Consider the following 26,826-nt stretch of genomic DNA (forward strand, 5'->3'; position numbering starts at 1 on the left):
TTTATTTATAAAGCCATTTCTACATCAGCTGATGTCTCAAAGTGTTTATACAGAAACTCAGCCTAAAACCCCAAACAGCAAGATGCAGATGTAGAAGCACAGTGGCTAGGAAGAACTCCCTAGAAAGGCAGGAACCTAGGAAGAGACCTAGAGAGGAACCAGGCCCTGAGGGGTCAGTCCTCTTCTGGCTGAACCTAGGAAGAGACCTAGAGAGGAACCAGACTCTGAGGGGTCAGTCCTCTTCTGGCTGAACCTAGGAAGAGACCTAGAGAGGAACCAGACTCTGAGGGGTCAGTCCTCTTCTGGCTGAACCTAGGAAGAAACCTAGAGAGGAACCAGACTCTGAGGGGTCAGTCCTCTTCTGGCTGAACCTAGGAAGAGACCTAGAGAGGAACCAGACTCTGAGGGGTCAGTCCTCTTCTGGCTGAACCTAGGAAGAGACCTAGAGAGGAACCAGACTCTGAGGGGTCAGTCCTCTTCTGGCTGTGCCGGGTGGAGATTATAACAGTACAAGGCCATTAAGGCTTTTGATTGAGTACATCACCTACTTGCATGAATGTGTCACCCTCTTTTAATGATGGGCTAATATCTCACAACCATGTAACCATTGAGATATAAAATATTCTTATTCAGTGTTTATGCACATAACAGCCAGCTAACCCTGCTACGACACCCCATTCGGGTGACACTCAGTAACTGACCCCTCTCACACCACTCTAGATATGATGTGGGATGGATGACATCACTAAACATGACATCACTGACTAACACAATTCCTCTCCTCTCCGTTTCCCCTCCTCTGACTAGCCTAACACACCCTACCAGACCATTGGCATCTCTAGCTAAATCCCTATTATGCTGCCTCCCCCCCAACTCCCTGCCCCTCCAGCCCAGACTACCACCACTCTATCTGGGGTGGAAGATTTGAGAGAGTAGCTCTACTTCACCAACCCATGACACACTCCACTCTCCGTTTCCCCAGTACCAGCCACCCCCTGCCCTCTACCCCCAGAAGCCCCCCTCTCTTCATGGGGTGTGAGGGGAGAGCAGCCAGCTGGTTGGGGCTTCTCTGTCAGCAGAACCAGAAGGAGAGGAACAGCACGGAATCTGACCAGCTCATCACACTCTCACTGGGGTCCCCCACCCTCTCTCCGTCTCTCTCTCTTTCTCTCTGTCTCTTACTGTCTCCCTCTCTCTCTCTCTGTCTCTCTCTCTTTCTCTCTGTCTCTTACTGTCTCCCTCTCTCTCTCTCTCTCTCTCTCTCTCTCTCTCTCTCTCTCTTCTCTCCCTCTCTCTCTCTCTCTCTCTCTCTCTGTCTCTCTGTCTCTTACTGTCTCCCCCTCTCTCTCTCTCTATGTCTCTTACTGCCCCCCTCTCTGTCTCTCTCTCTGTCTCTCTTTCTCCCCCTCTCTCTCTCTCTCTCTCTCTCTCTCCCTCTCTCTCTCTCTCTGTGTCTTTCTCTCTTCTTCCTTTCTTCCTCCTCTCCTCTCCTCTCCTCTCCTCTCCTCTCCTATTAACCTCTCCTCTCCTCTTCTTTCTTCTCCTCTCCTTTCTTCCTCCTCTCTTCTCCTTTCTTCCTCCTCCTCTCCTTTCCTTTCCTCTCCTCTCTCTCTCCTCTCTCCTCTCCTCTCCTCTCCTCTCCTCTCCTCTCCTCTCTCCTTCCTTTCTCTTTCCTTTCCTCTCCTCTCCTCTCCCTCTCCTCTCCTCTCCTCTCCTCTCCTCTCCTCTCCCCTCCACTCCCCTCCCTCCCCTCCCCTCTCCTCTCCTCTCCTTTCCTCTCCTCTCTTTTCTTCCTCTTCTCCTCTCCTTTCTTCCTCCGCTCCTCTCCTTCCTCCTCCGCTCCTTTCCTCTCCTCTCTTTTCTTCCTCCTCTCCTTCCTTCCTCCTCTCCTCTCCTCTCCTTTCTTCCTCCTCTCCTCTCCTTTCCTCCTCTCCTCTCCTTTCTTCCTCCTTTCCTTTCCTCCTCTCCTCTCTAACTGTGTCTCATCCTCCTCTTCTGCAGTGTCTAATCCAGGCTCAGGGTGTCTTAGTCCTGTTGTCAGGCACAACAGGAAGTTATCAATCCCATAAACACCCTACGACTATCTCCATGACGATTTCAGAACCCAGTTTGCAGTTCCGTTGTGTTGTGTCAGAATACTGTCTGTTTACTTGTTTGTGTCTAATGTGAGTGCTATTAAGTTATGTTATACTATCAAGTTTTGTAAATTGAATAAATTATAAATGGATTAACATGGAAAAATCCAGGATTTTGGAGATTTCAAGCCTTTTGTGATACATCTTTGTTTTGATTTTGCAGCTATAAATAAAGTTATATAATTTGGGATTGATACCATCACTCTAAGACTTTGTAGATATCTTGTATTGTACAGTACTAAACATGTGTGTGTGTGTGTGTGTGTGTGTGTGTGTGGTGTGTGTATGTGTGTGGTGTGTGTGTGTGTGTCTGTGTGTGGTGTTCCCCCCCTCTTCTCTACTTCCCCCTTCTACCTCTCGCCCCTCTCTCCTCTTCCTCCCCCTCTCCTCTACTAACCCCCTTCTCCCTCTCGCCTCTCGCCCCTCTCTCCTCTCACCCCCTCTCCTCTACTCCCCTTTCTTCCTCTCGCCCCTCTCTTCTCTTCCTCCCCTCTCTCCTCTACTTCCCCCTTCTCCCTCTCGCCCCTCTCTCCTCTTCCTCCCCTCTCTCCTCTACTTCCCCCTTCTCCCTCTTGCCCTTTTCTCCTCTTCCTCCCCTCTCCTCTTCCTCCCTCTCTCCTCTTCCTCCCCCTCTCCTCTACTCCCCCTCTCCTCTTCCTCCCCCTCTCCTCTACTCCCCCTCTCCTCTTCCTCCCTCTCTCCTCTTCCTCCCCTCTCCTCTACTCCCCCTCTCCTCTTCCTCCCCTCTCCTCTACTCCCCCTCTCCTCTTCCTCCCCCTCTCCTCTACTCCCCCTTCTCCCTCTCACCCCTTTCTCCTCTTCCTCCCCCTCTCCTCTACTCCCCCTCTCCTCTTCCTCCCCCTCTCCTCTACTCCCCCTCTCCTCTTCCTCCCCCTCTCCTCTACTCCCCCTCTCCTCTTCCTCCCCCTCTCCTCTACTCCCCCTCTCCTCTTCCTCCCCTCTCCTCTTCCTCTTCCTCCCCTCTCCTCTTCCTCCCTCTCTCCTCTTCCTCCCCCTCCCCCTCTCCTCTACTCCCCCTCTCCTCTTCCTCCCCTCTCCTCTTCCTCTTCCTCCCCCTCTCCTCTTCCTCCCTCTCTCCTCTTCCTCCCCCTCCCCCTCTCCTCTACTCCCCCTCTCCTCTACTCCCCCTTCTCCCTCTCCTCTGCTGTTCCTTCGCTCGGCTCTCTCTCTGTGCATTCTCCTGCTCACCTCCTCCTGCTAGGGAATCTACTACAGACAGATGGAGTTTGAAGATGGATGGAGGGAGAGAGGGAGGGAGAAAAGGATGAGGGAGTAAGTAAGAATGCGAGAGAGAGGGGGGGATTGAGGTGAGGGAGGGTGGGAGGTTTGGGGGGACCAGGTTAGCAGATCAAATCCGCCCATCACACACACACACACACACACTGTGAGAGTGATCTGTGTGGACAGGTGTCCATCCTAACCATCATGAGGTTCCTGCCTCTCCTGCCAGAGGGACTATAGAGGGTGTGTATTCATACTGGGTCTGCAGCTTAAATGGGACCTTACTCCCTATTTAGTGCACTACTTTTGACCAGGATAGGGTAACATTAGGTACGCAGGCTGGCTCGTTGTCATGACAAATCTGTCACGGCCCCTGGGCCCACATTGATGATGTCACTCACTGTCCTAACTGTCAGTCACTCAGCACTGCGTGGTGATTGGTTGTGGGTTTATTATTAGGCCTATATCCCTGACCAACTGGCATCCAAACCCAGATCTGCCCTCTGTGTGCTACAGGACTGTGTTTGTCTGCTGACCTAAAGCCGAGGCACCTTGTTGCACCTAGTGGAAATCTATGGTTAAAAACATCAGAGGGACAACAGACGAACCCAAGGCCTTTCTGACAGGATCCGTGGTGACGTCCCTAACCTAAACCCTAAACCCTAACCCTAACCTTAACCCCTACCCTAAACCCTAACCTTAACCTTAACCCCTACCCTAAACCCTAACCTTAACCCCTAACCTAAAGCCTAACCTTAACCTTAACCTTAACCCCTACCCTAAACCCTAACCCTAACCTTAACCTTAACCCCTACCCTAAACCCTAACCCTAACCTTAACCTTAACCCCTACCCTAACCCTAACCTTAACCTTAACCCTTACCCTAAACCCTAAACCCTAACCCTAACCTTAACCCTAACCTTAACCTTAACCTAAACCTAAACCCTAAACCCTAACCCTAACCTTAACCTTAACCCTTACCCTAAACCCTAACCCTAACCTTATAACCATAACCATAACCTTAACCCTAAACCCTAACCCTAACCTTAACCTTAACCTTAAACCCTACCCTAAACCCTAACCCTAACCTTAACCCTAACCCCTACCCTTACCCTAACCTTAACCCTAACCAAACCCTAATCTTAAACCTACTCTTAACCTTAACCTTAACCCCTACCTTAAACCCTAACCTTAACCCCTACCCTAACCCTAACCCTAACCCCTAACCCTAACCAAACCCTAACCCTAACCCTAACCCTAACCAAACCCTGATCCTAAACCTACTCTTAACCTTTACCTTAACCATTTTAAATGTCAACTTCAATGGGGGTAGGGACGTCCCAAGGATACCAGATTGCACAAGACCTTTCTAACATGGCTGTGCTCTGAATGACAAGTATTACACAACCTGTCTCTCTCTTTTGTGTTGTAGTTTTTCATCCGGCGGCCACCATTTGTAATTTCCCCGTGCAGGGAGAGAGATAGCCCTACGGTGGAACAGGAACCATAGACTGAGAAATTTACATTTCACAGAACATCTTGTGGCTTGTGCCCTCTCCTCCCTCCCTCCATCTCTCTCTCTCTCTCCATTCTGCGCTCCCTCCTGCCCTCTTCTCTCCCTCTCCTCCCTCCCTCCATCTCTCTCTATCTCTCCATTCTGCGCTCCCTCCTGCCCTCTTCTCTCCCTCTCCTCCCTCCCTCCATCTCTCTCTATCTCTCCATTCTGCGCTCCCTCCTGCCCTCTTCTCTCCCTCTCCTCCCTCCCTCCATCTCTCTCTATCTCTCCATTCTGCGCTCCCTCCTGCCCTCTTCTCTCCCTCTCCTCCTTCCATCTCTCTCTCTCCATTCTGCGCTCCCTCCTGCCCTCTTCTCTCCCTCTCCTCCCTCCCTCCATCTCTCTCTATCTCTCCATTCTGCGCTCCCTCCTGCCCTCTTCTCTCCCTCTCCTCCTTCCATCTCTCTCTATCTCTCCATTCTGCGCTCCCTCCTGCCCTCTTCTCTCCCTCTCCTCCTTCCATCTCTCTCTCCATTCTGCGCTCCCTCCTGCCCTCTTCTCCCCCTCTCCTCCCTCCATCGCTCTCTCTCTCCATTCTGCGTGCCCTCCTGCCCTCTTCTCCCCCTCTCCTCCCTCCATCGCTCTCTCTCTCCATTCTATGCTCCTCTATCTGAGAGAGAGAGAGACAGATGAGTGCCCTGGAGTGAACTTGCCTGCCTGTGTTATTAGCTATGCGTATCTCTACACCCGACAAGCAGTGTGTGTGTGTGTGTGTGTGTGTGTGTGTGTGTGTGTGTGTGTGTGTGTGTGTGTGTGTGTGTGTGTGTGTGTGTGTGTGGTCCACGCCTCGCCTAGATGCCCCCTCTCCCCTCTGCAAACCAAAACTGATTCAGGCAGTCTGTGGTATTTTTAATAAATCTCTGGGGATTTCTTTTTCAGAAAAAGAGCGAATGAGTGTTGTCACGCCTCAGTACTCACGCAGGGGAATAGATAGTGCCAAGGCAGTCAGTGTTAAATTGACTTGTGAGAGGAGAGAGAGAGAGCGGGGAAGAGAGAAAGACAGAGTGGGCGAGAGAGGGGGGCTGGAAAGCACAAATCAATACGTTTTTCATTCAGACACTTTTCAAGATTAGTTGGAAGGAGAAAACAACTATGTGTGAGTGTTTAAGAGATCACAGTGATTTTGAACCATTAATTTTGCCACAGATGTTCTTTCTGCCAGCTACAATCTCTTCCTGGCTCCCTAAAATATTTATATTTCCTCACCATTAAATATATTCAAATACTCTGAGAGAGAGAGAGAGGCTAGTTTTGACACCACCAGTGGGACCGCAATAAATCAGGTGTCGGGACGAAAATGGCCCCGGGCCACAGGTTTCAGACCCCATCCTAGTGACAAGGGGTAGATTTGGGAATGGGCATTGAGTGCTGATCTAGGATCAAGTCCCCCTTGTCCATATAAACTAAATGATTGTGATCTAAAAGGCTAAACTGATCCTAGATCAACAGTCCTACTCTGAGACGCTTGATTCATATGGTCGCTGTACCCAAGGGGAACCTCTACCTAGGGTCTAGCTGACTTCATTCTCATCCTGTACAACTGACAGAGAGGCTAACAGCTGGGAACCCCCCTTGGCCGTGCATTCTGATGTGTATATATAGCTTCTGCTGGTATGAACGGTATTCCACTGCAAGGCATTCTTCTTTTCTCACTCCGTCCCAAGCCTGGGTTCAAATACTATTTGAAATAATTTCAAATACTTGATCTGTGCTTGATTGAGCTTGCCTGGCTTAATGGACGAAGTGAATAGTTTACAACACTGTAAACCCCACCTATCTGGCACTCCAGGCAGGCTAGAGCAAAGATTTAAAATACTAGTTGAACCCAGGTCTGCTCCATAGTTCAGTTCAGCACAGTGCAAAACAGAATGTGGTTCTACCTGCAGGTATCTGGAGCCCCAAACACACTTGACTAGGAAAAATGGAAGCACAGTTTTTATCTACAAGGGACTTTGGAGTCATTTTAGAACGAACACAAGAAAGACAGAACACCGTTAATGAATGTATTCAGACAGACAGGGGACATAGCGCTCATTAAAGTGGGGACACACAGTGGTTGAGCCTATGTCTAATTTTAAGGGTCTTCGTCAAATTACCCAGACAGACAGCAAGTACCCAGGGATCCAGGAAGGGAAAACTCCAAAGCCGACCAATCACATATCCCTTTTAATATTCTACTGTCTCACTAGCAAATGGTGGCTGTGTGTTTCTTGATTTGGAATTCTGTTCAAATCAATTAGGAAAACTTAGATTTGACCTCAACTTTTGATTGAAATAGAATCCCCTCTGTGTCTAGTCAGGTCTCCTCCCCTCCCCTCCCCACCCTTCCTCTCCTCTCCTCTCCTCTCCTCTCCTCTCCTCTCCTCTCCTCTCCCTCCTCCTCTCTCCTCTCTCTCCTCTCCTCTCCTCTCCTCTCCTCTCCTCTCCTCTCCTCTCCCTCCCCTCCCCTCCCCTCTGTGTCTAGTCAGGTCTCCTCCCCTCCCCTCCCCTCCCCTCCTCTCCTCTCCTCTCCTCTCCTCTCCTCTCCTCTCCTCTCCTCTCCTCTCCTCTCCTCTCCTCTCCTCTCCCCTCCCCTCCCCTCTGTGTCTAGTCAGGTCTTACAAAACGAAGTGTTATGAACCTTTTGTATAGTTTGATCACTGAATGTGTATTGAAATGGATGTAATAGCAGAGAGCATGTTCTGATAAGAAACAGATTGCTGTATGAAGACATGGCTCTGTCCCAAATGGCTCCCGATCCTGATCAAAAGTAGCGCCCTACATAGGGAGACAATAGTAGGGTGTCATTTGGGATGCTTCCCATATACACTAGTGAGTCCCCTAGTGAGGTTCCTATTGAGGCCCCTAGTGAGTCCCCTAGTGAGGTTCCTATTGAGGCCCCTAGTGAGTCCCCTAGTGAGGTTCCTATTGAGGCCCCTAGTGAGTCCCCTAGAGAAGTCCATAGTAAGTCCCCTAATGAGTCCCCTAGTGAGGCCCCTAGTGAGTCCCCTAGTGAATCCCTTAGTGAGGCCCCTAGTGAGTCCCCTACTGAGGCCCCTAGTGAGTCCCCTAGCGAGGCTCCTAGTGAGTCCCCTAGTGAATCCCTTAGTGAGGCCCCTAGTGAATCCCCTAGTGAGGCTCCTAGTGAGGCCCCTAGTGAGTCCCCTAGTGAGGCTCCTAGTGAGTCCCCTAGTGAGGCCCCTAGTGAAGCCCTAGGGAAGCCCAAGTGAGGCCCCTAGTGAAGCCCTAGTGAAGCTCCTAGTAAGGCCCCTAGTGAATCCCTGGTGAGGTCCCTAGTGAATCTCCTAGTGAGGCCCCTAGTAAAGCCCTAGTGAGGTCCCTAGTGAATCTCCTAGTGAGGCCCCCAGTGAATCTCCTAGTGAGGCCCCTAGTGAATCTCCTAGTGACGTCCCTATTGAGGCCCCTAGTGAAGCTCCTAGTGAGGTCCCTAGTGAGGTCCCTAGTGAAGCCCCTAGTGAGGTCTTTAGTGAAGCTCCTAGTGAGGTCCCTAGTGAGGTCCCTAGTGAAGCTCCTAGTGAGGTCCCTAGTGAGGTCCCTAGTGAGGCCCCTAGTGAAGCCCTAGGGAAGCCCAAGTGAGGCCCCTAGTGAAGCCCTAGTGAAGCTCCTAGTAAGGCCCCTAGTGAATCCCTGGTGAGGTCCCTAGTGAATCTCTTAGTGAGGCCCCTAGTAAAGCCCTAGTGAGGTCCCTAGTGAATCTCCTAGTGAGGCCCCTAGTGAATCTCCTAGTGAGGTCCCTATTGAGGCCCCTAGTGAAGCTCCTAGTGAGGTCCCTAGTGAGGTCCCTAGTGAAGCCCCTAGTGAGGTCTTTAGTGAAGCTCCTAGTGAGGTCCCTAGTGAGGTCCCTAGTGAAGCCCCTAGTGAGGTCTTTAGTGAAGCTCCTAGTGAGGTCCCTAGTGAGGTCCCTAGTGAAGCTCCTAGTGAGAAATAAAACTCTAAAAGAGTTGAAATTAAACGGAGCTGACTCTGATGATAGACAGATATGTCTGTCTCTTCTCATATTAATGCCAGATGAGTTATCTTGGGAGCAGAGCAGATCAGACAGAAAAAAAAAAGAAATATATTTATGTTAATTCGATTGGTGATATTTGGCTTTTTCAGGCTTTTTGAGAATTTCCTGTCCTATGATTCCGGTGAACTAAGTCACCTTCATGGAACTTCAGAGTGTCCAGCATTCCGAGAATGTCTGGCAGGCAGGGAATTCTGCATCTCTTAGATTCCTGGATAATCCGCTCTGTCAGGAGTCTAGCTCTAGTCTGGGTACCAGTCTTTGTAGCTGACATTAATCTCATTGCTACTCCGGTGGTAGCAGGAGTGGAATGTTATAGCTGAATAGAGAATGGAAACCAGGCTAGTCTAGACCCACACATGGTCTGAATGTATGCAGTTTGGAAAAGACGGGGAAGGGGGAGCAATGTTCTCGGGGATCATCAAGCTGTTGACCTGGGTTGAGGGGGAGAGGGGAGAGGTTGCTGGGGGGAAGCTCAGGTGACAGGGTTGGGTTGGGGAGTCTGTTATGCACGGAATGTGCTAGTTCCTTTTTGTGTCGCTGCATATGGTCCTACAGATGTAGCTTCCGTCTATGAGAGTGTCTCAGTAGTCTAACCAAGCTTTCTGTCCCCATCCCTCAGTAGTCTAACAAAGCTTTCTGTCCCCATCCCTCAGTAGTCTAACAAAGCTTTCTGTCCCCATCCCTCAGTAGTCTAACAAAGCTTTCTGTCCCCATCCCTCAGTAGTCTAACAAAGCTTTCTGTCCCCATCCCTCAGTAGTCTAACAAAGCTTTCTGTCCCCATTCTCAGTAGTCTAACAAAGCTTTCTGTCCCCATCCCTCAGTAGTCTAACAAAGCTTTCTGTCCCCATCTCTCAGTAGTCTAACAAAGCTTTCTGTCCCCATCCCTCAGTAGTCTAACAAAGCTTTCTGTCCCCATCTCTCAGTAGTCTAACAAAGCTTTCTGTCCCCATCTCAGTAGTCTAACAAAGCTTTCTGTCCCCATCCCTCAGTAGTCTAACAAAGCTTTCTGTCTCCATCCCTCAGTAATCTAACAAAGCTTTCTGTCCCCATCCCTCAGTAGTCTAACAAAGCTTTCTGTCTCCATCCCTCAGTAATCTAACAAAGCTTTCTGTCCCCATCTCTCAGTAGTCTAACAAAGCTTTCTGTCCCCATCCCTCAGTAGTCTAACAAAGCTTTCTGTCTCCATCCCTCAGTAATCTAACAAAGCTTTCTGTCCCCATCCCTCAGTAGTCTAACAAAGCTTTCTGTCTCCATCCCTCAGTAATCTAACAAAGCTTTCTGTCCCCATCTCTCAGTAGTCTAACAAAGCTTTCTGTCCCCATCCCTCAGTAGTCTAACAAAGCTTTCTGTCCCCATCCCTCAGTAGTCTAACAAAGCTTTCTGTCTCCATCCCTCAGTAATCTAACAAAGCTTTCTGTCCCCATCTCTCAGTAGTCTAACAAAGCTTTCTGTCCCCATCCCTCAGTAGTCTAACAAAGCTTTCTGTCCCCATTCTCAGTAGTCTAACAAAGCTTTCTGTCCCCATCCCTCAGTAGTCTAACAAAGCTTTCTGTCCCCATCTCTCAGTAGTCTAACAAAGCTTTCTGTCCCCATCCCTCAGTAGTCTAACAAAGCTTTCTGTCCCCATCCCTCAGTAGTCTAACAAAGCTTTCTGTCCCCATCCCTCAGTAGTCTAACAAAGCTTTCTGTCCCCATCCCTCAGTAGTCTAACAAAGCTTTCTGTCCCCATCCCTCAGTAGTCTAACAAAGCTTTCTGTCCCCATCCCTCAGTAGTCTAACAAAGCTTTCTGTCCCCATCCCTCAGTAGTCTAACAAAGCTTTCTGTCCCCATCCCTCAGTAGTCTAACAAAGCTTTCTGTCCCCATCCCTCAGTAGTCTAACAAAGCTTTCTGTCCCCATCCACCGTATTGTTTTCACCGACTGTCCAGGTTTGGAGATCACTGCAGATTAAGAAGAAAAGAAGAAGAGAGGTGGCCCCAACTCATTGAACAACTTTACTACAACCTACTTTATTCATTTATAACACATTCACAGTGCACTCATAGCCCTCTTCTTCTCAACAGCTCCTTCAACTGATTTCATTCAGTCCCACACTTTCTATAGGTTATATATGGTGGCACTGGAAGTTAAGTGGTTAACATATTGGCACAAAATAAACATAACCTACTTCTACAATGTGCATATGGCATTGAACTTGACCTATATTTTGGCTCCACTTACTTATTACTCTGGAAAATGATGCAACTGGGCACCGGAGACCACAAACCCCGCCCATAAGTGAATCAACGAGCCTAATCTTTACGCGGATTGGTAAGGAGTCTCCATTCATTGGTCCATTCTCATGCGCGTCATGACGGCTACCCGGAACACATAGAGATTGGAAGCCACGTTGACAACGAAGTGGTGTTTTGTTTCATTCCAAAACCGGTGAAATAACGGTAACTGCACCGGTGTGTCTGTCCAGCGGCCAAAGGGGTTGAACATCGTACAGAAGGTAAGAGTACCTATTTTGCAAAGAACAATTTAAGCAATGTTCTGTTGTTCATTAATTCATTTGTTGCTCAGTCAGACAAGCTAGCTAGTGGGAAAGCATCAAAGACCAAAATAGTAACGTTACTGCACCACTAAGTTACTGTAAATAGCCATTGCTAATGTTACAAGCCCTGTTAGCTATATTTGCTGCTGCAAGAACGAATACAAATTGCGAAACAGCTACAGTAAGTGTACAATTATCTGGTTGTAGCTGGCTAGTTATGCATTACAATGTACTGATTGATGTCTTGAACTTCAAACGAGATCATGCAAGCTGCCTACCGTTAAACTACCTAACTAAATGTTATGCTAAATATTCCCAACGAAAGTATACTGAACAAAAATATAAACGCAACATACAACAATTTTACAGTTCATCTGAGGAAATCAGTCAATTGAAATAAATGAATGAGGCCCGAATCTATGTATTTCAGATGACTTGGAATGCAGATGTGCATCTGTTGGTCACAGATACCTTAAGTTATTTCGGTGCATTCAAATTGCCATCGATAAAATGCAATTGTGTTTTTTGTCCATAGTTTATTCCGGGCCCATACTATAACCACACCGCCACCATGGGGCACTCTGTATACAACGTTGACCTCAAAAAACCGCTCGCACACATGACTCCATACATTTACATTTACATTTAAGTCATTTAGCAGACGCTCTTATCCAGAGCGACTTACAAATTGGTGCTTTCACCTTATGACATCCAGTGGAACAGCCACTTTACAATAGTGCATCTAGGTCTTTTAAGGGGGGGAGGGGGAGAAGGATTACTTTATCCTATCCTAGGTATTCCTTAAAGAGGTGGGGTTTCAGGTGTCTCCGGAAGGTGGTCTGCGGTTGTGAGGCTGGTTGGACATACTGCCAAATTCTCTAAAATGACGGAGGCAGCTTATGGTAGAGAAATAAACATTAAATTATCTGGCAACAGCTCTGGTGGACATTCCTTTATTCAGTATGCCTATTGCACACTCCCTCAACTTGAGATCTGTGACAAAACTGCACAGTCTTAGAGTGGCCTTTTGTTGTCCCCAGCACAAGGTGCACCTGTGTAATGATCATGCAGTTTAATCAGCTTCTTGATATGCCACACCTGTCAGGTGGATGGATTATCTTGGCAAAGGAGAAATGCTCACTAACAGGGATGTAAAGAAATTTGTGCACATAACTTGAGAGCAGTAATCTTTTTGTGCATGTAACTGTTTAGCTAAAGTTATTGTGCCTTTGTGCTGACTGTAGGATCTGGGCTTTGCAGGACAAGCCACTTCACCAGAAAGATGAGTGTAGGATTCATCGGAGCCGGCCAGCTGGCTCACGCGCTGGTGAAAGGGTTCACATCTGCGGGTAAGAAACCGCCAACCGGTTATGATGACCAACAGGCCGTGACCCATTTAAAAAAATCTGTCTGGCCAGGGCAGGTCACTCTGACTGCTCGTGTACACAAGACTGGGCCCTGAAATGTCAACAAACGGTAGCTGTTATCAGTTGCAGTTCCAGTGACGCAAATCTGTGTTGTGCACTGACCTCACCTCTCTCTTTAATCCTTTCTGTGCCCATCCTCTGTCTCTCTCTCTCCCCCAGGTGTAATAGCTACTCAGAGAATCATAGCCAGTTCTCCAGATACTGATCTGCCTACTGTTGCTGGCCTGAGGGTAAGAGGCAGGGATGTGTGTTTGTTCTGTTTGTGTGCGAGAGAGGGACAGGCCGGTGCAGGCTTACCTATTTTGTCTGTTTGAGGATGAGAGGAAGTGTGTGTTGTGTATGTGTGTTGTTTAAATTGCCTTGCCTGGAAGTGTGTGTTGTGTATGTGTGTTGTTTAAATTGCCTTGCCTGGAAGGGGTGGATGTGTTTACGTGGCCTGGAAGGGGTGGATGTGTTTACGTGGCCTGGAAGGGGTGGATGTGTTTACGTGGCCTGGAAGGGGTGGATGTGTTTACGTGGCCTGGAAGGGGTGGATGTGTTTACGTGGCCTGGAAGGGGTGGATGTGTTTACGTGGCCTGGAAGGGGTGGATGTGTTTACGTGGCCTGGAAGGGGTGGATGTGTTTACGTGGCCTGGAAGGGGTGGATGTGTTTACGTGGCCTGGAAGGGGTGGATGTGTTTACGTGGCCTGGAAGGGGTGGATGTGTTTACGTGGCCTGGAAGGGGTGGATGTGTTTACGTGGCCTGGAAGGGGTGGATGTGTTTACGTGGCCTGGAAGGGGTGGATGTGTTTACGTGGCCTGGAAGGGGTGGATGTGTTTGGCCTGGAAGGTGGTGGATGTGTTTACGTGGCCGTGGCCTGGAAGGGGTGGATGTGTTTACGTGGCCTGGAAGGGGTGGATGTGTTTACGTGGCCTGGAAGGTGTGGATGTGTTTACGTGGCCTGGAAGGTGTGGATGTGTTTACGTGGCCTGGAAGGGCTGGATGTGTTTACGTGGCCTGGAAGGGCTGGATGTGTTTACGTGGCCTGGAAGGGGTGGATGTGTTTACGTGGCCTGGAAGGGGTGGATGTGTTTACGTGGCCTGGAAGGGCTGGATGTGTTTACGTGGCCTGGAAGGGGTGGGTGTGTTTACGTGGCCTGGAAGGGGTGGGTGTGTCTACGTGGCCTGGAAGGGGTGGATGTGTCTACGTGGCCTGGAAGGGGTGGATGTGTCTACGTGGCCTGGAAGGTGTGGATGTGTCTACGTGGCCTGGAAGGGGTGGATGTGTTTACGTGGCCTGGAAGGGGTGGATGTGTTTACGTGGCCTGGAAGGGGTGGATTAGAGGTCAACCGATTATGATTTTTCAACGCCGATACCGATTATTGGACGACCAAAAAAAGCAGACACAAAATATATAAATATATAGATATTTTGTGTGTGTATGTAATAATGACAATTACAACAATACTGAATGAACCCTTTTATTTTAGCTTAATATAATACATAAATAAACTCGATTTAGTCTCAAATAAATTATGAAACATGTTCAATTTGGTTTAAATCATGCAAAAACACAGTGTCTGAGAAGAAAGTAAAAGTGCAATATGTGCCATGTAAAAAAGCTAATGTTTAAGTTCCTTGCTCAGAACATGAGAACATATGAAAGCTGGTGGTTCAATATTCCCAGTTAAGAAATTTTAGGTTGTAGTTATTATAGGAATTATGACGCGTCGACTATTTCTCTCTACCATTTGTATTTCATATACCTTTGACTATTGGATGTTCTAATAGGCACTTTAGTATTGCCAGCCTAATCTCAGGAGTTGATAGGCTTGAAGTGATAAACAGCGCTGTGCATCAAGCAATTGCTAAGAGCTGCTGGCAAACGCAGTAAAGTGCTGTTTGAATGAATGCTTACGAGCCTGCTGCTGCCTACCACCGCTCAGGCAGACTGCTCTATTAAATATCAAATCATGGACTTAATTCTAATGAACACACAGCCTTTGATCATTAATGTGGTCAAATACGGAACCATTCTATATTTTATCTAACGGATGGCATCCATAAGTCTAAATATTGCTGTTACATTGCACGACCTTCAATGTTGTGTCATAATTGTGTAAAATTCTGTTTTGCAACAAGCCAAGCGGCCCAAACTACTGCGTATACCCTGACTCTGCTTGCACTGAACGCAAGAGAAGTGACACAATTTCCCTAGTTAATATTGCCTGCTAAAATGCATTTATTTTAACTAAATATGCAGGTTTTAAAAAATATACTTCTGTGTATTGATTTTAAGAAAGGCATTGATGTTTATGGTTAGGTACGTTCGTGCAACGATTGTGGTTGGTTCGCGAATGCTCTTCTGTTAAATCATCACCCGTTTGGTAAAGTTGACTGTGATCTGATGATACATTAACAGGCACCACATTGATTATATGCAGGACAAGCTAGTTAACGTAGTAATATCATCAAGGCTACCTGGGGCGGCGGGTAGCCTAGTGGTTAGAGGCGGGTAGCCTAGTGGTTAGAGGCGGGTAGCCTAGTGGTTAGAGGCGGGTAGCCTAGTGGTTAGAGGCGGGTAGCCTAGTGGTTAGAGGCGGGTAGCCTAGTGGTTAGAGGCGGGTAGCCTAGTGGTTAGAGCTTTGGACTAGTAACCGAAAGGTTGCAAGAATGAATTCCCGAGCTGACAAGGTAAACATCTGTCGTTCTGCCCCTGAACAAGGCAGTTAACCAACTGTTCCTAGGCCGTCATTGAAAATAAGAATTTGTTCTTGACTTGCCTAGTTAACATTTTATTTGATTTTTTTTAACCTTTATTTAACTAGTGATTGATTGTTTTTTCATAAGTTAAGTTTAAAGCTAGCTAGCAACTTACCATGACTCATTGCAGCCACAAGGTCCTTTTTACCCTGCACTCGCGTAACAGGTGGTCAGCTGATGTGTTTGTGTGGCCTGGGGGGTGGGGGTGTTTGTGTGGCCTGGGGGTGGGTGTGTGTTTGCGTGGCCTGGAGGGGTGGGGGTGTTTACGTGGCCTGGAGGGGGTGGGGGTGTTTGCGTGGCCTGGAGGGGGTGGGGGTGTTTGCGTGGCCTGGGGGTGGGGGGGGGTGGCCTGGGGGTGTTTACGTGGCCTGGAGGGGGTGGGGGTGTTTGCGTGGCCTGGGGGGTTGGGGGTGTTTGCGTGGCCTGGAGGGGGTGGGGGTGTTTGCGTGGCCTGGAGGGTGTCTGTCTGTGTCTGAGTGTATAGGTAGGTAATGCTTCAACGTTTGTATGAGGGCTCTGCATTGTGTGTGTACACATCCTAGAAGGCCTTGCATATTCACTCTTAACCTGTTTCTTCCTCTGTCTTCCCGTCTTTCTGTCTCTCCCTCCTCCTCTAGAAAATGGGTGCCATCCTCACCACCAGTAACAAGGAGGTGGTGAACAAGAGTGATGTCCTGTTCCTGGCAGTCAAACCCCACATCATCCCCTTTGTGCTGGATGAGATTGGACCAGACATAGAGGACAGACACCTTATAGTGTCCTGTGCTGCAGGAGTCACCATCAGCTCTATAGAGAAGGTCAGAAAACACACACTTGCATGGACACACAGAGAAGGTCAGAACCTGTCCTGGACCAGTCTGGTGGAGTCACCATCTGCTCTATAGAGAAGGTCAGAACCTGTCCTGGACCGGTCTGGTGGAGTCACCATCAGCTCTATAGAGAAGGTCAGAACCTGTCCTTGACCAGTCTGGTGGAGTCACCATCAGCTCTATAGAGAAGGTCAGAACCTGTCCTGGACCAGTCTGGTGGAGTCACCATCAGCTCTATAGAGAAGGTCAGAACCTGTCCTGGACCGGTCTGGTGGAGTCACCATCAGCTCTATAGAGAAGGTCAGAACCTGTCCTGGACCGATCTGGTGGAGACACCATCAGCTCTATAGAGAAGGTCAGAACCTGTCCTGGACCGGTCTGGTGGAGTCACCATCAGCTCTATAGAGAAGGTCAGAACCTGTCCTGGACCGGTCTGGTGGAGTCCATGGATCAATTGAAAAATAGTCTTGTGAGGTAGTGCCTATTTAGTTCTGTCCTCCATGTCAGAGGAAAACATGATGCAATGTTTTATGGTCACATGGGTATAGTGAAAGGTTTTGTTTTACAGGGTCGGCCATATAAGTACTCCGGTACCACCTCCGTGTAGTAGGAGGCTCCCTCCGGTACCTCCTCCGTGTAGTAGGAGGCTCCCTCCGGTACCTCCTCCGTGTAGTAGGAGGCTCCCTCCGGTACCTCCTCCGTGTAGTAGGAGGCTCCCTCCGGTACCTCCTCCGTGTAGTAGGAGGCTCCCTCCGGTACCTCCTGCGTGTAGTAGGAGGCTCCCTCCGGTACCACCTCCTGCGTGTAGTAGGAGGCTCCCTCCGGTACCACCTCCTGCGTGTAGTAGGAGGCTCCCTCCGGTACCACCTCCTGCGTGTAGTAGGAGGCTCCCTCCGGTACCACCTCCTGCGTGTAGTAGGAGGCTCCCTCCGGTACCACCTCCGTGTAGTAGGAGGCGCCCTCCGGTACCACCTCCGTGTAGTACGAGGCTCCCTCCGGTACCACCTCCGTGTAGTAGGAGGCTCCCTCCGGTACCACCTCCGTGTAGTAGGAGGCGCCCTCCGGTACCTCCTCCGTGTAGTACGAGGCTCCCTCCGGTACCACCTCCGTGTAGTAGGAGGCTCCCTCCGGTACCTCCTGCGTGTAGTAGGAGGCTCCCTCCGGTACCACCTCCGTGTAGTAGGAGGCTCCCTCCGGTACCTCCTGCGTGTAGTAGGAGGCTCCCTCCGGTACCACCTCCGTGTAGTAGGAGGCGCCCTCCGGTACCACCTCCGTGTAGTAGGAGGCTCCCTCCGTTACCTCCTCTAACCAATATTATCATCCTCAGTCTGACCTCCCCCCATCCATCCACTCATGTTCTCTTGTCAAATAATTGATCTTGACAAATCTTACAAGTGTTTCTCTCTTTACCTCTCTCCCCTTCACTAACCCATCTCTCTCTCTCCCCTTCACTAACCCATCTCTCTCTCTCCCCTTCACTAACCCATCTCTCTCTCTCCCCTTCACTAACCCATCTCTCTCTCTCCCCTTCACTAACCCATCTCTCTCTCTCCCTTCACTAACCCATCTCTCTCTCTCTCCTTCACTAACCCATCTCTCTCTCTCTCCTTCACTAACCCATCTCTCTCTCTCCTTCACTAACCCATCTCTCTCTCTAACCCTCCTTCACTAACCCATCTCTCTCTCCTTCACTAACCCATCTCTCTCTCTCTCCTTCACTAACCCATCTCTCTCTCCTCCTTCACTAACCCATCTCTCGCTCTCCCCTTCACTAACCCATCTCTCGCTCTCTCCTTCACTAACCCATCTCTCGCTCTCTCCTTCACTAACCCATCTCTCTCTCCCCTTCACTAACCCATCTCTCTCTCCTTCACTAACCCATCTCTCTCTCTCCCCTTCACTAACCCATCTCTCTCTCCCCTTCACTAACCCATCTCTCTCTCTCTCCCCTTCACTAACCCATCTCTCTCTCTCTCTCCCTTCACTAACCCATCTAACCCATCTCTCTCTCCCCTTCACTAACCCATCTCTCTCTCTCCTTCACTAACCCATCTCTCTCTCTCTCTCTCCTTCACTAACCCATCTCTCTCTCTCTCTCTCCTTCACTAACCCATCTCTCTCTCTCTCCCTTCACTCATCCTTCTCCCCTTAACCCATCTCTCTCTCTCCTTCACTAACCCATCTCTCTCTCTCTCCCTTCACTAACCCATCTCTCACTAACCCATCTCTCTCTCCTTCACTAACCCATCTCTCTCTCTCTCCTTCACTAACCCATCTCTCTCTCTCTCTCCCCTTCACTAACCCATCTCTCTCCCCTCCACTAACCCATCTCTCTCCCTCCACTAACCCATCTCATCTCTCTCTCCTCCACTAACCCATCTCTCTCTCTCCCTTCACTAACCCATCTCTCTCCCTTCACTACAGTGGCTAACACAAGACTCACAATTATTGACCATCTCTCTCTCTCTCTCTAACCCCTTCACTAACCCATCTCTCTCTCTCTCCCCTTCACTAACCCATCTCACTCTCTCTCTCCCTTCACTAACCCATCTCTCTCCCCTTCACTAACCCATCTCTCTCTCCCTCCACTAACCCATCTCTCTCCCCTCCACTAACCCATCTCTCTAACCCATCTCCTTCACTAACCCATCTCTCTCCCCTCACTAACCCATCTCTCTCCCCTTCACTAACCCATCTCTCTCCCCTTCACTAACCCATCTCTCTCCCCTTCACTAACCCATCTCTCTCTCTCCTCCCCTTCACTAACCCATCTCTCTCTCTCTCCCCTTCACTAACCCATCTCTCTCTCTCTCCCCTTCACTAACCCATCTCTCTCTCTCTCCCCTTCACTAACCCATCTCTCTCTCTCTCTCTCCCCTTCACTAACCCATCTCTCTCTCTCTCTCCCCTTCACTAACCCATCTCTCTCTCTCTCCCCTTCACTAACCCATCTCTCTCCTTTTGTCCCCCCAGAAGCTGCTTCAGTACCGTCCGTTCCCCAAGGTGATGAGGTGTATGACCAACACCCCCGTCGTGGTGAGAGAGGGAGCTACAGTCTACGCTACAGGAACACATGCTGAGGTACACAACCACACACATTCACTAGGCACATGCTGAGGTACACACACACACACACAGTCACTAGGCACATGCTGAGTTACACATACACACATTCACTAGGCACATGCTGAGGTACACACACACATTCACTAGGCACATGCTGAGGTACACACAAACACACACACAGTCACTAGGCACATGCTGAGTTACACATACACACATTCACTAGGCACATGCTGAGGTACACACACACACACACACATTCACTAGGCACATTCTGAGGTACACACATTCACTAGGCACATTCTGAGGTACACACATTCACTAGGCACATTCTGAGGTACACACATTCACTAGGCACATTCTGAGGTACACACATTCACTAGGCACATTCTGAGGTACACACATTCACTAGGCACATTCTGAGGTACACACATTCACTAGGCACATTCTGAGGTACACACATTCACTAGGCACATTCTGAGGTACACACATTCACTAGGCACATTCTGAGGTACACACATTCACTAGGCACATTCTGAGGTACACACATTCACTAGGCACATTCTGAGGTACACACATTCACTAGGCACATTCTGAGGTACACACATTCACTAGGCACATTCTGAGGTACACACATTCACTAGGCACATTCTGAGGTACACACATTCACTAGGCACATTCTGAGGTACACACATTCACTAGGCACATTCTGAGGTACACACATTCACTAGGCACATTCTGAGGTACACACATTCACTAGGCACATTCTGAGGTACACACATTCACTAGGCACATTCTGAGGTACACACATTCACTAGGCACATTCTGAGGTACACACATTCACTAGGCACATGCTGAGGTACACACATTCACTAGGCACATGCTGAGGTACACACATTCACTAGGCACATGCTGAGGTACACATATTCACTAGGCACATGCTGAGGTACACACACACACATTCATTAGGCACCAAACAGAAGAAAACCGGGTGAACCTGTTTCCGTTGCAAAAAAGTTTTTCTACAGTGAAATAAGGGTAAAATCTCCATCTCTTTTATCTTAATACCGTTCTCGCTCTCCCCATCTCGCCCCCCCCAGGTGGAGGATGGTAAGTTGTTGGAACAGCTGATGGCCAGTGTTGGGTTCTGTACAGAGGTGGAGGAGGACCTTATCGATGCCGTCACCGGCCTCAGTGGCAGCGGCCCCGCCTACGTGAGTCACTGACCTATCATAGAGGGGCCTGGCCATGCCTACGTGAGTCACTGACCTATCATAGAGGGGTATAGGGGCCTGGCCATGCTTACGTGAGTCACTGACCTATCATAGAGGGGCCTGGCCATGCCTACGTGAGTCACTGACCTATCATAGAGGGGTAGAGGGGCCTGGCCATGCCTACGTGAGTCACTGACCTATCATAGAGGGGTAGAGGGGCCTGGCCATGCCTACGTGAGTCACTGACCTATCATAGAGGGGTAGAGGGGCCTGGCCATGCCTACGTGAGTCACTGACCTATCATAGAGGGGTAGAGGGGCCTGGCCATGCCTACGTGAGTCACTGTTGACCTTCCTCCATACACATTACACACTGCTAAGCACCCACTCACAATGTATCTCAGTGAGTGATTTCTGGCCTAAATAAAGAAGTGGTTGTGTGTGTGATGACAGGCGTTCACAGCTCTGGATGCCCTAGCCGATGGAGGGGTGAAGATGGGTCTACCCAGGAGACTAGCGGTCAGACTGGGAGCTCAGGCACTACTGGTCAGTAACATCATAGTATCACACTGTCACATATCATTACTACCCAGGAGACTAGCGGTCAGACTGGGAGCTCAGGCACTACTGGTCAGTAACATCATAGTATCACACTGTCACATATCATTACTACCCAGGAGACTAGCGGTCAGACTGGGAGTCAGACTGGGAGCTACCCAGGAGACAGGTCAGACTCAGGCACTACTGGTCAGTAACATCATAGTATCACACTGTCTCATATCATTACTACCCAGGAGACTAGCGGTCAGACTGGGAGCTCAGGCACTACTGGTCAGTAACATCATAGTATCACACTGTCTCATATCATTACTACCCAGGAGACTAGCGGTCAGACTGGGAGCTCAGGCACTACTGGTCAGTAACATCATAGTATCACACTGTCTCATATCATTACTACCCAGGAGACTAGCGGTCAGACTGGGAGCTCAGGCACTACTGGTCAGTAACATCATAGTATCACACTGTCTCATATCATTACTACCCAGGAGACTAGCGGTCAGACTGGGAGCTCAGGCACTACTGGTCAGTAACATCATAGTATCACACTGTCACATATCATTACACTGTAACATATCATTACAGCTCAGGTCTAACTGGTCAGTACTGTACTAACAGCAACCCATCATTACACCAGACAGACCAGAGTAACAGTAGTAGAATGGAGGACCGTTTTTCTGAATTCAACATGACATTTTTAGCGTTGGAATTTCACTTTGTTGCCTGTATAGAACACATTTAAAACATTGTCACACTGCATTGTTCTTAGCCCCAGGCTAGACTGGTCCTGGGGTAGCTTAATTAACCTGTGTTCACACAAGCATTTGCTAACTCTGGACTAAGCTACGGAGTCACTTGTATTCCTTAGGCCTGAGCTAACGGACAAACACAACATGCAACCAACACATCTGACACACGACCAATGTTATGAGCAATACGACGTTTATTAACACATTATTTCACATTGCTTCTAGACTAGCATTTGATTTCCAACAGTACTAGTTTGTATAAACCTTGCTGTCTGCCTGACCTTAACATTTTTCACTTATGAAATGAGATCTCACCCCTGTAAAGACGATGCTGTTCACGAACGAGACGGCAACTTTTCTGATCACGGCGAAATCATGCAACAATAATAATATCATGGATATATCCAATTACAGTAAATGTCGATATTAAATCTATGAAATAAACGAAAATGGAGAGTTTGCTGCCCTTCCAGCTGTAGAGTTTTTAGCTTTAGTTGGCTGAGTAAGAAGACGTTAGCCAGCCTGCTACATAGCAACCATTTCTGTTAGGCATAGCAACCAATGTTTTTGCCCGGATGAAAGTGTTTCGTCCTCAGATGGAATAGTTCTCAAAGTAACGCGCAGAACGCATCGCAAGCATATGTACGTTAAGGGATTGTGATTGGACAGTGAACATTCTAGGCGATGTTCTTGACCCGGATTCACACTCACTGGCAATTTATGCACGGCGTTTCTGGGGCTGGTGTGCACGGTGTTTCTGGGGCTGGTGTGCACGGTGTTTCTGGGGCTGGTGTGCACGGTGTTTCTGGGGCTGGTGTGCACGGTGTTTCTGGGGCTGGTGTGCACGGTGTTTCTGGGGCTGGTGTGCACGGTGTTTCTGGGGCTGGTGTGCGCTGTCTGAGCTAACGCTACTCTGGAGCAGGGCAGCTAGCTTGTGCTAAGGTGGATGCTATCCCACTTTACAATGTGTGAACACTCGCTTAGTCCCGGGCTAACCCCAGATTGTAAATAATGATGACCTTTGAACTGTTTTTGTTTACTCCCCCCCCAGCTCCCATTTTAATTCTAAAATCTAAACGGAGTCAATATGATGCCCTTGCTGGTTTTGTGGTTGACTGATGGTGACTCCCTCCCTCTGTCTGTCTCTCCTCCTTCACCCACAGGGAGCAGCTAAGATGTTGTTGGACTCTGAGCTGCACCCTGGCCAGCTGAAGGACAACGTGTGTTCCCCTGGGGGAGCCACCATCCACGCCCTGCACGTGATGGAGAGTGGCGGATTCCGCAGTCTGCTCATCAACGCCGTGGAGGCTTCTTGTATCAGGACACGGTGAGGGGACACACACACACACCTGAAACCAGACACACACAGACATGCTGACTTACCTCCTCCCCTCCTCCTCAGGGAGCTGCAGTTCCTAGCGGACCAGGAGCGCATCTCCCCGGCAGCCATTAAGAAGACCACCCTGGACAAGGTCCTGCAGCAGCCTGGGGTCAGCCAGGGGTCAGGGGTCAACGGCAAGCCAGGACTCAGCCTCAGGAGAAACCCCCCAGGACCTGTCAAGAAGAACAACTGAGATGGAGACACACACACACCACCTATAACACCAGGACTCAGCGTCAGGAGAAACCCCCCAGGACCTGTCAAGAAGAACAACTGAGATGGAGACACACACATACACACACCACCTATAACACCAGGACTCAGCGTCAGGAGAAACCCCCCCTGGACCTGTCAAGAAGAACAGCGATGGATGAACACACACATACACTCTCTCTCTCACAACATTTGGAAATGCAGCTTGCACAGACCCATAGCCTTGTCTGACAGGGAGTCCGTGTTCACACACGTGAACAGAAATGCATGTACAACATGCCGCCTGTCTACCTTGTCTGCAGTCTGTCTGAGGATGTGTGTCTCCGCGGTGATAACGACCCAATGGGGCAAAACATCAGTGAATATTTCAGATAGAAATGCAATGCATAGAGCTGACATGATTCCTTATTCTGCATGACAGAGGAATGCATAGAATCTGTTCTTTGCAATTCATTTATTTCTGAGCGTTTTCTTTTTAATGTTGCCCCTGCAGCCGAAGCAGGCAACAGATGGCTTCAGTGATGGCTTTTTTTGCCTGATGACTCAAACTGAATTCTTCCCACTGCTCTGTTCACTGCACACGTTGAAGTTGTTTGTGGTGATGTCACAATGAGGGATGTTGATCCAAATCCTGAGGACTTTTGTACATCTCGAACCAATCAGAGCATCAAAGCCAATGACACATTTTTTTTTAAATGCCTCTTTACTCACGTGTGCTTTGGTTCTGGCCCAACCCATTGGTTTCTGGGACCAATCGGAACCTTTGTGTTTGTGTTCAGGAAAACCGTCAGGGGCGGGATACTCAGATCTAGACTCATTGCGGAGAATTAATGCTAGTGGTCTAGCATTTTCACGGGAGCAAGGCGTTTGGGTACCTAGGCAAGCCATTTCTAAGGTAGTGTCCCAAATTGCACCCTATTCTCCCCCTCCCAAATAGGGGTCAAAGGTAGTGCACTATAAAGGAAATAGGCTGCCATTTGGGATTTACACCAAGTGTACTATACAGACAGTTACAATGTATTTTTATGAGGCCAGATCACGCCATGAAAACCCTTTTATTTAGCTTGTTGTGATTTTCTTGTCATTATTCTTGGCCTACAGTATTATTGGACTGAACAACTATTGTTTTTGAGTTTTTGTTTTTTACATGTTCTATTGTCTGTATGTTGCGGTCACCATCAGGACAAAAAATGAACAGTAGCCACCAGACAAGTGAACAGTAGCCACCAGACAAGTGAACACTAGCCACCAGACAAGTGAACACTAGCCACCAGACAAGTGAACACTAGCCACCAGACAAGTGAACACTAGCCACCAGACAAGTGAACACTAGCCACCAGACAAGTGAACACTAGCCACCAGACAAGTGAACAGTAGCCACCAGACAAGTGAACAGTAGCCACCAGACAAGTGAACAGTAGCCACCAGACAAGTGAACAGTAGCCACCAGACAAGTGAACACTAGCCACCAGACAAGTGAACAGTAGCCACCAGACAAGTGAACAGTAGCCACCAGACAAGTGAACAGTAGCCACCAGACAAGTGAACAGTAGCCACCAGACAAGTGAACAGTAGCCACTAGTAATCTGCATAGATTACCAGAACTAAACCAGACCAGACAAGTGAACAGTAGCCACCAGACAAGTGAACAGTAGCCACCAGACAAGTGAACAGTAGCCACCAGACAAGTGAACAGTAGCCACTAGTAATCTGCATAGATTACCAGAACTAAACCAGACCTGGAGACGTGTTCAACATCTCAGTAACCACAGCAACGTGATGTAACAATCTGATCATCTGCATAGATTACCAGAACTAAACCAGACCTGGAGACGTGTTCAACATCTCAGTAACCACAGCAACGTGATGTAACAATCTGATCATCTGCAGACATATTCAGTCTATCTGTTAAGTGAGGAAGACTCATCCTTTAGTGAAGAAGATGCTACCATGTTAATATGTCTCTGAAAGGGAACGTGGGATTTAACCTTCCAGTATATTTACTTTATCTCTGTCGTCAGTCACTTTAACATTCATGTGTATGTTTTGATACTGATTAGGACAATGTGTATGGTCAATTACCAAAGGCTCTGTCCTATATTGTATATTGAGTTAGCATATGTTAGTGAAAGGAGGCAAGTCGAGGAAGCTACCTACCATAGAGTATTGGGATGCAGCCCAGCTCTAGCTGTTCAGTTGTTTCAACTCAGCATCTGGAGACACAGAGGAAGTCACAGTATGTGGACGTGTGTGTGTCCTGTTGCCTTGACAAGTACAGTTCTACAGATGTCATGGCCCGTCATCGTCACGTACCTAACGGGGGACAGACGGGGTGAAGTTTCAACCCCAGTGCCCCCACGGATACAAATAGACATTTGTGAAGACTGGCTGTGTACCAAATGTACCACCCTATTCCCTACATAGTGCTCTGAGGGTCCTGGTCCAGTGTTGTCTACTATACAGGGAATGTGGTGGCATTTGGGAGTCAGGATGCAGACAGTTTTTCCCTCGCTGCCATAGATACGGATTCTGATTGGTTGGCGAGGGAGGAAACGAGCCGCCGGTTTTAGAACCCTGTCGGCAATCTGAAGGAGGTGGGTGACATGTCAGGTCCAGGAGAGGTTCAGGTCAGGGTGGATGTGGCATTCTATTCCCTATATAGTGCAACACTTCTGACTAGGACCCATAGGGCTGTGGTCAAAATTAGTGCACTAGGAAATGTGGGTGCCAATGAGCATGCAGACTGGCTCCTGGGGTTACCCAACGTCAACATCTACTTTTTGGTGGCACATTGGTATTTAAATTGTTATGGGGGTGACCCCCAGCCCTCCTGCAATTCAAATCATGGTTCATTTCCTGTCTTTTTTCTCTCCTTTTATACTCTAAACTTTAAAGTCAAACTAAAAGAAAGTAATCTAAGTTCATTTGACTTCTACAATAACTTTTATATTGCCTTCAACAATATTACAGGACACAGGCCAATTGTTTGTTTGCCTCTGAAATATGACTGCAGAAGACCATGTTGTGTGAGAGTTGTCCTCCACGGCGTGTCCATTGTAAAGTCTGCAGTTTGAATAGACGACATGCTTTACGAGGCACCAGGTGTAGAAGGTAATGACAATATGCAGGAAAAGCGTGGAGACAAGCGGCAGTGGAGATAAATGTTCCCCAATCACAGCGGAACAATAC

General features: G+C 48.7%; 2 protein-coding genes across 3 annotated transcripts in view; both read left to right on the forward strand.

The window, feature by feature from the left end:
• LOC115118415 (myeloid-associated differentiation marker-like protein 2) overlaps positions 1-1,595 on the forward strand; it is a 3,983-nt gene extending 2,388 nt beyond the window's left edge. The window contains exon 2 of the mRNA XM_029647012.2: positions 1-1,595. This exon is cut by the window's left edge and continues 818 nt beyond it. The gene's annotated coding sequence lies outside the window, so the exon portion shown is untranslated.
• A 9,683-nt stretch (positions 1,596-11,278) lies between these two features.
• On the forward strand, positions 11,279-24,699 carry LOC115128156 (pyrroline-5-carboxylate reductase 1, mitochondrial-like). 2 transcript variants are annotated; one of them, XM_065001256.1, is made up of 9 exons: positions 11,279-11,436; positions 12,723-12,827; positions 13,065-13,135; positions 16,269-16,448; positions 19,434-19,541; positions 20,624-20,737; positions 21,190-21,282; positions 23,207-23,370; positions 23,446-24,699. In XM_065001256.1, the coding sequence occupies exons 2-9, from the start codon at positions 12,761-12,763 to the stop codon at positions 23,615-23,617; spliced, it is 969 nt and encodes a 322-aa protein (XP_064857328.1). In that variant the 5' UTR covers positions 11,279-11,436; positions 12,723-12,760; the 3' UTR covers positions 23,618-24,699. The 2 variants fall into 2 exon arrangements, with proteins under 2 accessions (XP_064857328.1, XP_064857329.1); XM_065001257.1 differs by having other exon boundaries at positions 12,739-12,827.
• Positions 24,700-26,826: the final 2,127 nt, after the last annotated feature.

This window comes from Oncorhynchus nerka, linkage group LG15 (assembly GCF_034236695.1).
Source record: "Oncorhynchus nerka isolate Pitt River linkage group LG15, Oner_Uvic_2.0, whole genome shotgun sequence".
NCBI classification, from domain to species: domain Eukaryota; kingdom Metazoa; phylum Chordata; class Actinopteri; order Salmoniformes; family Salmonidae; genus Oncorhynchus; species Oncorhynchus nerka.

Coding starts and splice junctions, on each gene's coding strand:
- LOC115128156 (XM_065001256.1), top strand. CDS start 12,761: ATGAGTGTAGGATTCATCGGAGCCGGCCAGCTGGCTCACGCGCTGGTG. Junction 21,283..23,206: donor TGGGAGCTCAGGCACTACTG/GTCAGTAACATC, acceptor CTTCACCCACAG/GGAGCAGCTAAGATGTTGTT. Junction 23,371..23,445: donor GCTTCTTGTATCAGGACACG/GTGAGGGGACAC, acceptor CCTCCTCCTCAG/GGAGCTGCAGTTCCTAGCGG.